A 12,537-nucleotide genomic window follows, 5' to 3' on the forward strand; every position below is an offset into this window, starting at 1 on the left:
TTTTTGCTTTACACTGCGCTTAATTCTCTAGAGCTCCCTTTTCTGAGCTGTTTTTATTGATTTACCTCGCGTTCACTGCACCTGCTCCTAATTCCTATGCACAGGCAGGACAAATTCCTATGCACACCGAGAAATACCTTTCCACGCGGGAGAAAAATGAGAAGGAAAAGAAGAAAGCAGGCGATTTTTTTTATCAAGACAATAACCATATTGCATGCACAGCGCAGCGTACATGTGCTGTTGGAATGCGTGCCCGCTCAAAAACGCCGACTTGATAATACAAGCACTCGCCTCCATTTGAATAATGCCTCCTTCCTTCGCGATGTCCGAATTTTGCACAAGCTGTAATCAAATACTGCCAGGCAAACAATGCTCACTAGCACTGTGGCGCGATCATCTTCACTGAGGTTGCGCGAGAAGTTTTCTAGTTTACCACAGCAAATACAGCATGCACCTTTAAAACTTTTTCTGGAGCATTTCATCCCCCTTAAGATGCATATTATGTGATATACTATAAGTTTCTCGCATATAACTAGCATTTATTGAGCAAAATGCTGCACGCACCAGCACTTTGCACGAGCCGCATCGAGCAGACGCTCTGAACCTGTCCGGATCCCCATCTTAAACATGCGTTACTTCCGGCAGGCAGTAATGACGCCCGTTTTTCCAGTTTCGGTATTGCAAACTCTGATTTTTGCGCACCGTTCGTGTCTTAACTGCTTGAAACTGGAACGTAATGTTTTGTGGGTAACATAATCTGGGGCCGTCCTATAAAAAAACAACCTTTTTACAATTTGGAAAATTTCGGTTAAGTAGGCCTTTAACGCAGTCAAAAAGTGCCCTCAAAGCATAAAGCCACTGCCTTTTTGCATAATATACAAAACTGAAGAAAAAACTCTATCCAGGAATAAAATCAAGAAGCAAAGGCTGCCCATGGCAACATACTTGGTAAATGAACCAATGGTACTAATGGTTGACCTAAGCTGAATGTGCACTGCGAGTTCAAACTTTGTGATTGCCATTAACACAACACAGTGATCTATACCAATGAAATATATTATAAATAAGCCCACTACACAACTTCCCGATGAGCCTATGAATGAGAAGCATCACCTTTGTAAGCGATACGTGTCCATTTATAAAGGTGAGGCATCACCCAAGAACTTTTAATAATTATCTCTGTCTCCAGCTGAAAACACAGCCCATTATTAGCCATTTCTGTTGAGGAATCCTGTGCCAGCTGTTCTGAAACTCTCACATTGCCATGACGTAATGCTAAATAACATTAATATTCTTTTTATTATTATTATTTGTATCCCTTAATCACTACAGACAATTTCTCTTGGATCCACCCCTAACCACCACAATGAATCTAAAGTCCCAGTCAAAAAAAAAAAACTATTGAAACCAATTAGATTTTCAACTGGCTCCAATTGGAATAGTGTTTCACCAATGGAGTTTCCAACTGGTAAGCCCAATTGGTCTTACCAATTGCGTCCAATTGGTCTGTCCAACTGCACCCAATGTATCCATGTGAACGGTTTTACATTTGACAAACAAGGCAGAACTAATATGGTTCTAATAATAATAAGAGCTATCAGCAGCTTAACCTACTGAATTGCATTCATCATCCACACTACCACTGCGGTTGAAATTAAACAACTGCGCTCAGTGGGAACGTGCCACTGGCACCAGCATCAGGGCCTCATAAATGGGATACATGAGTTAGAGAAGAAGTGTGTTCTCTGGATGTACAGGTGCCATCAGAAGTAAATGGAAGGCAATATTAAAGAAAACATTTATTAATTGCACCCCCATTTCATGCATCCTTGAATACATATGTGCAGCCTAATTGTGATTGTGCGAATTGCACTGTGCACCAACAAACATGGACCATTATGCTTTAGATTTAAAGAAATTATTTTTTTTTTTACAAAGTCGCATTCCATTTACTTTTGACGGCGAGTGTACATACTGATCTAATATATGCTACTGGTATTTGGTGTGCAGTGTTTCTAGTTTGTGATGTATGCGTGTCTGTTAGCCTTTATTTCCATAAAAGCATGTGAACGTCAATTCAATAGTAAAAATTTTGATCAACACCAGGCACAGTGTCTTCCTGCAGTCCTCACAAATCAGGCTTCCTTTTGCATATTAAAAATATGTTAGGTTGTAGAAATATTTCTCACATTACATATTCTGTGCAACTTAATTGTGAAGTGTATTTTGTGGATATTTTGTGGATGCAATGACTGCCTAGGGCTTATTGGGTCCAATTGGTCGGGCGGCTAAAGACGTAACTGGAACCAATTGGAAAATCCAATTCGAATATCCCATCGGTTCCAATTGAAATTTCCAATGTGTATTTTTTTTTTTTTTTTCTGACTGGGGCCCCTTTCATAGCCAAATGTCCTACTGCAGTTGGAAGTACATGCAATACATCTCTGCAGGCTTAATGTAGAGAGTTGGGTGACCTGGTAGATGTACCTTGAGCCAACAACAGTGCAACACACAGTGAGAAGAGATGCACAGACAAACACTGCTCACATGTGATCTGAGCGTTCATGCTGTTGGTAACATGATCAACTCCTGCCTCAATTTATAAATTCAATTTATAACTTGCATAGCTTTTGTCCTTCACAGCAATTCTAATTAATGCATTAATACTAATGCATACCCTGCCACATCAATTGCATTGATCATCCATAGTTTTTCTTGACTGCCTCACACTTTTAAAAACACACCATTGAGTAATGCGATTAACACACACCAAAATCACATCTGAAGAGCAGGCAGGAAAGGAGCTAAGTTTGGTTGCAGTCTTTACACAACCTCACTTTCCCGTTCCTTCTTTTTGTGGCAGAAAGCAACTAGAGAAAGATACAAAGAATGCCTGATCATGCAGGGTGCGCATAAGTCTTCTCTCAGTTAAATAAAACTGCTATCACAAGAATGGCAGAAACATAGAAGTTGACATTTGACACTAAAAAATGGACAGCTATTTACTTGACAAGAGAGAGGGTATAATCTTAAGATGCACTATCAAATCCATGAGGTCTATATGGGTGCATACTGAAAAAATTGCGCAGAAAAAACGATGACGAAGCAAAGACAAGACCAGGACGAGCGCTAACTCACAACTGAAGATTTATTCTGAAACGCATGTACATATACACATGCACATTGCCGCACTTGTAATGCCGGTGATAAGAAGCGGCAGTGTAAACCACTCTTTGAAAAAACAACAATTCTGTTTAGGCATAGAGACCAACTTGTGCGGGAACTCATGGAAGCATTTCATATGCGTATCAGCGGAGATACATGCATCAGCCAGACTTCCGTCCACTTCTCTGATAGGGAGTTCTGTTTTTTGGCCAAATCACTCGGGTACGCAGGGGGGTGACATGTGATGTTCTTGATGTCAGATTGGTATGATTAGTTTTGTTTTTGTTTTTTTCCTGTTTATATGTGCATGTGTTTTGGAATAAATCTTCAGTTGTGAGTTAGCGCTCGTCCTGGTCTTGTCTTTGCTTCGTCCTCGTTTTTTCTGCGCAATTTTTTCAGTATGCATATCAACCAACTTGCCCAACTTTCTGCTCTTATACATGGGTGCACCAGTCTCTAGCATCAGCGATACTCAAAAGTGGCTGCAACTCATTAACTACACAACCACGAGGCTACTAACATGCCTTGTGTTTCAAAAAGTAACATACTGGCTGGTCAAAGTTTTCAGTCTACTGGTTGCCATGCCGCCTACGAACAGATACATTTTACTCAGAATCTGTGAGCTGCCCTGGTTGGCCAACACTGAGGTCCATTTCCTAACTTCGATCCCTTGAAGTATTTATCCCTTAAGAGACCTGAAGTGCTCACCATTTGGCTAAAGCAGATGAAGAAGCTGTGGCTTTCAACCCCAAAAAGTGCAGTGGTGCTGTTGCACTGTACCTGTGAGACAGAAATCCTGAATCTTGCTGTAACTCCATACATCGCTTTTCGACACGAAAAGCATAGCACATTCAAGAACATAATTATGTGTACTAATAACGTCATTACACTCTTGATAAATAAGTATGGAAAGATAATTTTGTTCACTACCAAAAAAATGCAAACTTTTCGTTCCCACATTGGAATGCAGATGCTACACAACTGCAGTGGCATTCTGGTTGCTTTAGCACCACAAGCAATTAAAAGGGACACCCATGATACTTAGCAATAGTGTAGACGCATATGCAGTGTATGAGGCCATACAGCAAGAAAGAGAGCCACCAAACCGAGTGCATTTCGGTACAGATGTGCACCTATCTTCATTTCTTTTCCAACAATATTTTGTACTGAAGCTAGTGCCACATCTGCTTCAGCTGCCTCAACTAAATGGTGAACTCTTGGAGGGATCGAAGTCATAACACAGAGGCCTGGGCCCACATATTTCAGGCCCCCTGCTGCGATGAGGAGCACACGTGTCTAAAGTACCACCATGAGCAGTGAGCCAAAACTGAACTTCTAACGAGAGTTTCACAGTTGGTAAAACGGAAGAACTCTGGAGATAGAATGGAAAAGTGCGGCATGAGCACTGAGAATGTTCATGCAGTATATGTAGCATGAGGAGTATGTGCAGGCAGCTCACCCGCAGCGGAGTGCAATGTAAGGTGCTTGATGAAGCTTTCCTGCAGTCGCTGCACCACTTTTTGCATCTCTGACCGAAAGTTGTGAACACGAACCACCTCTACAAGTTCATCATCACTTAGGGCAATTTTTGGCTTGTTTTCCTTTGCTGTAATGGAAAAGAAGCTATCAAAACACAGCCCAGAAACAAAATTTTCAGTTTTGTGGCTCTTTGTACTTGGAATCCCAAAAAACTAAGGACGATAATGTTTTATCTTCTGTCAGCACAAATTGACACTTTTTTTTTTTTTTAAGGGTAGCTCTGAGTTCCTTTTTAACATTCTGAGATGATAACCATGCAAAGTTCCTAAAAGTCCCCTCTCTTCAATTCAGAAAGTGTTTTTCAATATACCATGTAAAACAATTCCTAAAGAACAAAAATGACAAACTAAAATCGAAAATCAGCTAGGCACCCGCAGGGAGTAATTTGTCAACAATTTTTCTGACGTAGCAATGATGTCGCATGTATTGCTGGCAAAACCTTCACATGCACGTTAGACTAGGGTTGAAATAGCAACTGCAAACAATGACTCTGTTCATGAGATGTCTCAAATGACACAACACAAGCCTAAAAATTTTGGTTCATGAAGTGGTTATCAACCTTCAGGTAATATTTGTGACATAGCAAATGCGGTGTTGCCCATAGAAATCAGCTGAGCTGAAGTCACAAAAATGGCGAACTTTAAACTAGACTTCTACAAAAAATGAAATGGCATATGATTACCAAACTTAACAGAAATAATCAGGACAGGGCAGATAACCTATGATAAATGTTTCACTGAAATATGTGCATCTCATAAACCCTCCCACCTAATTCCACTTTACAGCATTTTACATTCAATTCAATAAGACATGACACAATGTATAGGAATTAAAGCAACTGCTAAGCTTCAATACCACAGGCCTTTTGCCACTCATACATGTCATCACGCATATGTTTTCAACACTTTCTCACAGAACAATGTTTAAGGTTTATCAGCATTCTCATAAGCATACAAAGGCTACCTACCAACAAATGTTAGAGCAAATCTGTGAAAAGCAATTGAGCTCTTAGACACCCCGAAAAAAAAACACCTTTAGCTGAAGTATGTCGACAGTGAATTCAAGATGCTTGTTTTGCTTCTTAAAGACTGCTGGGGACAAATCGAGTATCGCTCATCAATACCAGCTGCTTTTTGGAAGCAACGTATGGCAAAATAAAAAAACCTGCCAGGAGCTAACATCCTTCGTGTCCATCAGTGAAGCAGCAGCTCACTCAATAAACCACACAGTTAAAAGAAAAAATGAACTTCTGCATGTTTTCTGAACAATCATTAATTTTAAAAGACAGCATGCTCCATTAGCAGCAACTTAGAATTAGCAAAAAAGTAGTGTGCTTCAGAATAAAACAAAACTGTTGCTTATTTTGTGTTGTGTCTCGAGCACTTGTGTCTCGTCCTCATTCCTTTCTTGTGGTATGCATGGTTTGGCGCTATTGTTTCCTCTAATTCACATATTTTGTTAAGCTAGTAGAATACGCTCGAGCAAAATTGTATACCTGACATGTTCAGTAACAAAAGGTTGGTTGGTTGGTTGGTTGGTTGGTTGGTTTATGGGGTTTAACGTCCCAAAGCGACTAAGGCTATGAGAGACGCCGTAGTGGAGGGCTCCGGAAATTCCGACCACCAGTAACAAAAGGAAATAAAGCAATAGCCACCAGAGGAATATTTTTGCACCAAATATTGATATGGAAATTTTATGTCCATGCATAAGATAGTTACCCCAGATATGCCAAAACTTCAGAAATTCGAAAAAATTAAAATACTTTTCGATATAAAATGTTTATTTCCCTTCACAATTCAGAATCATCATTTTATTGGGGGGAATATTTTCCTCAACACCGACTTTTGAGCCGTCCTACAATGTAGGATGCTACAGTCAGATACAACTGCAGTGAATCTCGGCCCACATTAAGGACCACTGCACAGAATTCCTCCACAACAAAGAAGTCGTCCATTGGTAAAACTTTTCTTGTTGCCAGAACAAAAATCTAATCACCAGGAAAAAAAATATAAGATCTAGAATTTTGATGCCTGGCTCGTTTGATACAACCAAACATTAAATGCTGATTTCGATTACTGTTGTGATGGCCAGCGAAGAAATAAAGGATGTCGCAGACAGTGGCCCAGTGCTACCAACTGCTGTACTGAAGTTTGCCGTGTCAATTGCAGCGCCATACCGCAAAGCCTAGTGAGAGGAGCAAGTTGGCGCATTCATAGTGCTTTCCACGCCACCTTCATGCTCTTATTGGCATGAGCTTCCGCGCTCTGTTGAAGCCACACGTGGCGTGCATCAGCTATCTGGGCTACACCAAGAGAAGCTAGGCAATGAATGCTATCAGTCAAACGCAGGCCTCTAATCATTTAGAATGTGCTTTCGTGTTCGTAGTGGCTGATGGCAACAGTTTTTAGTCACCAAATGGAACAACTGCAGTGCCGCCTGGGCGGTGCATGCTCCATATAGGCAAATGCGCTTCCTCTTATGTGTGGTACAGCTTCAAACACTTGGGATAGATTTTAAAATCACATTTCTTATCAAGTCCAGTGGCTTCCTTACGACAAAGTGCAAAAATTGTAGTCAATGGGGTTTAATAATTAAAAAATTGCATGTAGAGAAGACTGGTTGATTTTGCTGAAAGCACACAACACACAAAACTGAATGCACACAACACAACCCTTGCAAAGGAAAAGTTTCCGCCCTCTTGAACCTCTGCTAGTGGGCACAAGCTTTTACACAATACACTTTGAGTTACTGAGCAATGAAAGCAGTGTCCTACATGTAGGATGCTAGGCACATATATGGGTTAATAAGGTGTGCACACACTGCCGTTCCCTAAAAGATTAATGCAACTGCCAAGAAAAGAACGATCCATTTATTTGGCCCCCTTCAGGAGCAGCCTTTACACTTACTACACGGCACACAGCTAATAACCATTGTGTTTTATAATTTACACTGGAAACCATAGACAGAGTTGCAGGTATCATGAATAAATACAATGCCAAGAAACAGCTTGCCTGCTCCAAAACCACTGCATGGTGTGTGCATATAAGGAGCACTAGTGTCAGCCAAGCTATATTTTACTACACAACAGCGTCACGTTATGCCTGTTCTCTGCAAAGGCATGAGGGAGCAAAACAATGGCCTCCTCAAAAATAAATGCAACAAGGTTTCAGAATGAAAACGAAAGGGCAAATTACACCCACGGCAGCAAGTGTGAAGGAAACGCAAACGTCAGAGAGGCTAAAGAGAGAGGCAGGCGAGAGATTTGTGTGTGCCAGGGCTGAGAAACCAGCATTCACTGGGTGCATGCATAAAAAGCTCGGACATTCCGACAGTCATAAGTATTGCTATCTTAAAGATAGGAACCTACGCATTGTTTAACAGAACACGCAAACGTACTGCAAATGCATAACATGCAGGCAGAGCGCAATATGACCATACTCGAGTGCTTCGGCCGGTTCGCTCCTTTTGCGTAATGGCAGCAGCTGATAAGAGATGGTGGTTGCTTTCGTGCATGAAGTAGTACCGGCTGGTGCGTATGCTGACTCAGCATTGTCCCAACAACGCTGCACGCTGGCACAATGCTCCGAAGCCGGCCGAGAAGTTGTAGTTGGTATCTCAATGCCATGCTGCAACCACCGTACCAGAAAGAAAAAAAAAATGTCACGATTTGTTCAGTCAGCTCCTCAAATCTACAAATTTATAGCACTTTTGTCATTTGTTCCAACGCGGTGTCATTTTGACAGCGGTTCCTTATTTGCTTTCGAGGAGCAAAAATGCCCGCACGAGCAATTCGAAACACGCTTCGAGTCGCAAGTGACAATGACCTGCAAACTGATGTTCATGCCATGGTCAGGCGCAACTAATTAATAGGCAAACCAAGCTTCTGAGAACAATGACAATGCAATCGCGAACGGGGCTCAAAAGAAACTATGTGCTTCACGCAAACATCACGCACGTGCTTCGATCACGGAGGTCACAAGCACACAGCCCTCTCAAGCTCCCTTTTCTTCGTTACACACACGCACAGAACACAGAGCGCAGAAACGTTCACGACATAAGTGGTTGACTGGCGTAGCTGACGTTATTAAGCGACAACAAAATGACACAACAACGACAGGTTTGCAGACCTATCGTCGAAAATGCTTACCTGCAGCTTCCTGCAGTTGATCGGAAAACAACACAGTTCGCCAAAAATAGAACGATTGCGAAGGAGACGCCGTTGACGCCGTCTCGCGGCGTTCGCGGACGTGCGTTCATGAGAATGTTCGACGGCGTCGACGCTTCGAACGCCGAGGCATCCGAGGCATGGGGAGACTAGAGCAATTGTCCAGTCCTGTTCTATTCTGATGCATCTCAACCAAGTGCCACAAATCACCGAGTAGTGGAGACGTAAGAAGAGCGGGAGAGAAGATCCATGCATGTAAGTTGCGACCTTAACCTCGACGAGATGTTTTTGTAAGCCAACTGCGTGATGAGAAGGCGCATCCGTTCGCTCTCGGACGCGTATAGTTGCTGGTGGCTAAAGTACTTTGCATATTTAGTAGAAATCGTATTTGGTCGCTTTTTAATCTGCCTTGCATGACAGACGTAGTGCTTCTGTTCTGACACTGACGTATCGGGCTTTAGTCTGTTTCGTGGCCGTTTACAGACAGCTAAGGGCACAATCGAACACTGTGCATTGTTTCGTTTCTTTGTGTTGCGCAGGGTGAGCACACGGTGAAAAGAGCTCTGCAAGTTCCCTGCTCAACTCTGGACATGTGGGATTCACTGCCATACCCGTTGCTCCTGCGCGTCCTGTCACATCTGTCGGCGAGGGACATCTGCCGTTGCGGCTGCGTGTGTTCATCGTGGTCGCTTGCAGCTGACGATGAATTGCTGTGGCGGAAGAAGTTTCAGGATGATTGGAAAGTAGACCCGAGCATTCCTGTTCTTGACGGGGCCCGCTGGAAGTTGGAGTACCGCCGCTTGTACTTTGAAGCGCCCGTTGTGGAGACCGAAGTACTTGGTGATCATGACCACCAAGTCCTCCACGTGAGCTTTTCGCACGATGGTACGAGGTTCGCCAGTTGTTCCAAAGACGGCCACGTGAAGCTGTGGAACGCTGCCCACCCGGCAAGGGTGGCCTATACAAGGAACATGCGCGACCTGTGCTGGAACTACACCCAATTCTCGCAGTTCAATGAGTCGGACACGCTGCTGCTCGTGTCTGGTGTACACTTTGGAACGAACACAGCGTCCGGGGAGATCGCAGTCTTCAATCTGCAAGAAGGGTTTATCCTGCAGTGCAGAGTTCTCAACAAACCATATGATATTTTTGGAACCTGGTACACTGACCATTACCTACTCTCTGGGAAATTGCACTTCCTTGGACAAATGTTGTCTTGCTCAGCTGTGTGGCTGAACAAGGCCTGGCAGGAGAGTGAATCTGAAAAGAAACCCATTGTGAAGCAGTTGTTCAAGTTTTTCAACAAGAATGCCAGCTCAGTGCGCACAATCCTTGTTGCAAACTGTGAGCAGCCCCAAGTTGACGGTACTCCGGCGTCTGAACCAAGCTCATCACTTGAAGACGAGGACACAGATGAAGACAGCGCAGATGTTGATGATCCTTTGGATCCACGCGAAAAATTGCTCATTTTCACCACTGGATCACTAACATATGCCCCACATCAAGTGGGCTTCAAGCGTATCAAGCCTTTCCGATTTGCAGAGCCAGAAAAAGAGCCTCCTACACTGCTCCAACGCCTCGCCCAACAGCAGGAAGCAAGGCGTGAACCACCTGACCCACTCGAGCAAGCGTTCGATGATGTTGACCACCTTGTGGATATGCATGGGCACATTATTGGCATGGGGCTGTCACCTGACCATCGATATCTATACATCAACAGTAGGCCTTGGCCACAAAACTATGTCATTGAACACGCTCTGTCACCACCCCCTATTGCACAGGAGATTGACATTCATGTCATAGACCTGAGCACAATGAAAGAAGTCGGAAACCTCTTGCGTTCCCATCGTGCATACACACCCAACGACGAGTGCTTTTTCATCTTCCTTGATGTGAGTGAAAAGTATGTGGCTAGTGGCGCTGAAGATAAAAAGGGCTACTTGTGGGACAGGCACTACGCCGTATGCCTCGCCAAGCTCCCCCATGATGATGTAGTGAATGCTGTGGCTTTCAATCCAAAAGACCCTGAGATGCTTGTGACTGCAAGTGATGACTTCTGTCTGAAAGTCTGGAGGTCCCGGGCAAAGGCTCGGGCACTCGGCCTGACCCCCCAAGTCAGTATGGAAAAGACTGTTGGCTCTTTGTCGGTGGATGCAAGCAAGTCAGGTTTCAGACCAGGTCCCAGTGGCACTTCAAAGGGGTGGGAAAGTGTGTGAAAAAACACATAATAAATTGTGTGCGTAGCCATTTCTTCCTCATTTGTTGTCAAGTGCCCTACTGCGTACACAGTGCTGTATTTTCACTTCCTTAGTCTACTCCTATAGCATTTACTGGCTAAATTATGTTTATGCATACGCTGTAGTTTTGAGTGCTAACAGCTGTTTTGTGCAAATGTGCCCAAGCATTGGTTCAGCTTTCACCAGTGCTTTGCTTTAAGCAGTGGCTGTACACCTACAAGTGCATGGCTGTTGCATGCTGTTGGCATTAGTTGCAGTGAGCATGATACTATGTTGTGCACTAGTTAAAGTGAAGTATTAATTTTAAAAAAAGGCTCTGCTGAGTTCTCAAAGCTTAATGGTGCATGCAGCCCCTAAAATTCTGCACCTGTGAAAATCTAGTTGCAAGGAGTAACAGATAACATGGCCTCGGGCAGCTTAAAGCCCTGTCGCATTTTGTCAAAGCTTATCAAGGGACTCTAGGGCAGCTTTACCAGTAAAGCAATGAAAGCTATGATGCTAGTGTTTCCACAGCGATACTTTGCCAAGCAAAAGTCAAGTTCTTGACTACATTTGCAAATGCAACCTTGATAACATGCCATTTTATATTGGTACTGTAACAGAGAAAGAAAGTACCTTTATTGGACATTAGAGGATCTGTAATCTGGGTGTAGTTCTGTTATTCATTTGTGTACGTGACCGAGGTTAACTGGTCTTTAGTCATGGCTCTAGTCATATGCACAGGTTCAAAGGTAAAGACACATTTGCTGTTGATTAAAAAAAAAAAAAAAAACTTATTAGGCTGTGCCATAGATTATGTGAGAAGAATGGGTCACTGAAGAATTTGTATATTAGGGGAGGCGGCTGGTTATGTGCAAAGCCACAAACGTTGTGCCTGAGTGGTATGTGTATGACTTTTGTTCCTATCTGATATAGTAGTGACTCAGTAAAGAGAGAAAAAATCATCGGGACATTGCAGACCGTTGTTCCCAGATAGTGCCTGGTTATCTGAGCATCACTGCAGGGCATCTGGGCAGTCCTAGGGCATATGGCATTTTGAGGAATACCCATCATATTGGGAGCAGTTTGTTTATCCTAGAATGTTCAGAGCTCATTAAGGAGAGAGAGAGTGTACTTATTCAGTGAAAGGTGCTTCCATTTTTGGCTGGGTTGATGACAGGGAAGGAAGGAAAAAGGAGGCCCTATTCCTGCCCTTGATTTTGTTTTCCACATTTATGTGCGGCACTCCAGTTTGGATTAACCATGTAATGGTCAGGCAGTAAAATTTTGAAGCGAGGGTTCTGACCTTCAGATATTTTTTTGTTACTGGCCACTGCACTGCAGAAGAAACTGGTAAATTTAATGACAAAAACTTTATTGCTGTACAGTTAGCAAGTTAGGCTAATTTATGAATGTATAAAAATAAAACCACATATCATCATCATCAGTCTA

At 43.0% G+C, this 12,537-nt stretch overlaps 2 protein-coding genes across 4 annotated transcripts in view; one reads left to right on the forward strand and one right to left on the reverse strand.

Annotated features, from left to right (window-relative positions):
* Positions 1 to 9,133, reverse strand: part of mRRF1 (mitochondrial ribosome recycling factor 1) — a 26,850-nt gene extending 17,717 nt beyond the window's left edge. Inside the window, exons 1-3 of one of the 3 annotated variants that reach the window (XM_089582674.1) lie at positions 8,852 to 9,121; positions 8,143 to 8,330; positions 4,625 to 4,771 (exon numbers count right to left, since the gene is read on the reverse strand). In XM_089582674.1, coding sequence (XP_089438800.1) covers positions 4,625 to 4,771; positions 8,143 to 8,330; positions 8,852 to 8,961 — 445 coding nt within the window. In that variant the 5' untranslated portion in view covers positions 8,962 to 9,121. Of the gene's footprint in view, positions 1 to 4,624; positions 4,772 to 8,142; positions 8,331 to 8,851 lie in introns of those variants that run through there. The other 2 variants (XM_089582673.1, XM_089582675.1) reach the window with 2 other exon arrangements.
* Positions 8,776 to 11,116, forward strand: Fbw5 (F-box and WD repeat domain containing 5). The gene is made up of 2 exons (XM_089582671.1): positions 8,776 to 9,124; positions 9,409 to 11,116. The coding sequence occupies exons 1-2, from the start codon at positions 9,119 to 9,121 to the stop codon at positions 11,083 to 11,085; spliced, it is 1,683 nt and encodes a 560-aa protein (XP_089438797.1). The 5' UTR covers positions 8,776 to 9,118; the 3' UTR covers positions 11,086 to 11,116.
* Positions 11,117 to 12,537: the final 1,421 nt, after the last annotated feature.

The sequence above is a fragment of the Amblyomma mixtum genome, chromosome 3, assembly GCF_055824585.1.
Source record: "Amblyomma mixtum isolate Tamu chromosome 3, ASM5582458v1, whole genome shotgun sequence".
In the NCBI taxonomy this organism is placed as follows: Eukaryota; Metazoa; Arthropoda; class Arachnida; order Ixodida; family Ixodidae; genus Amblyomma; species Amblyomma mixtum.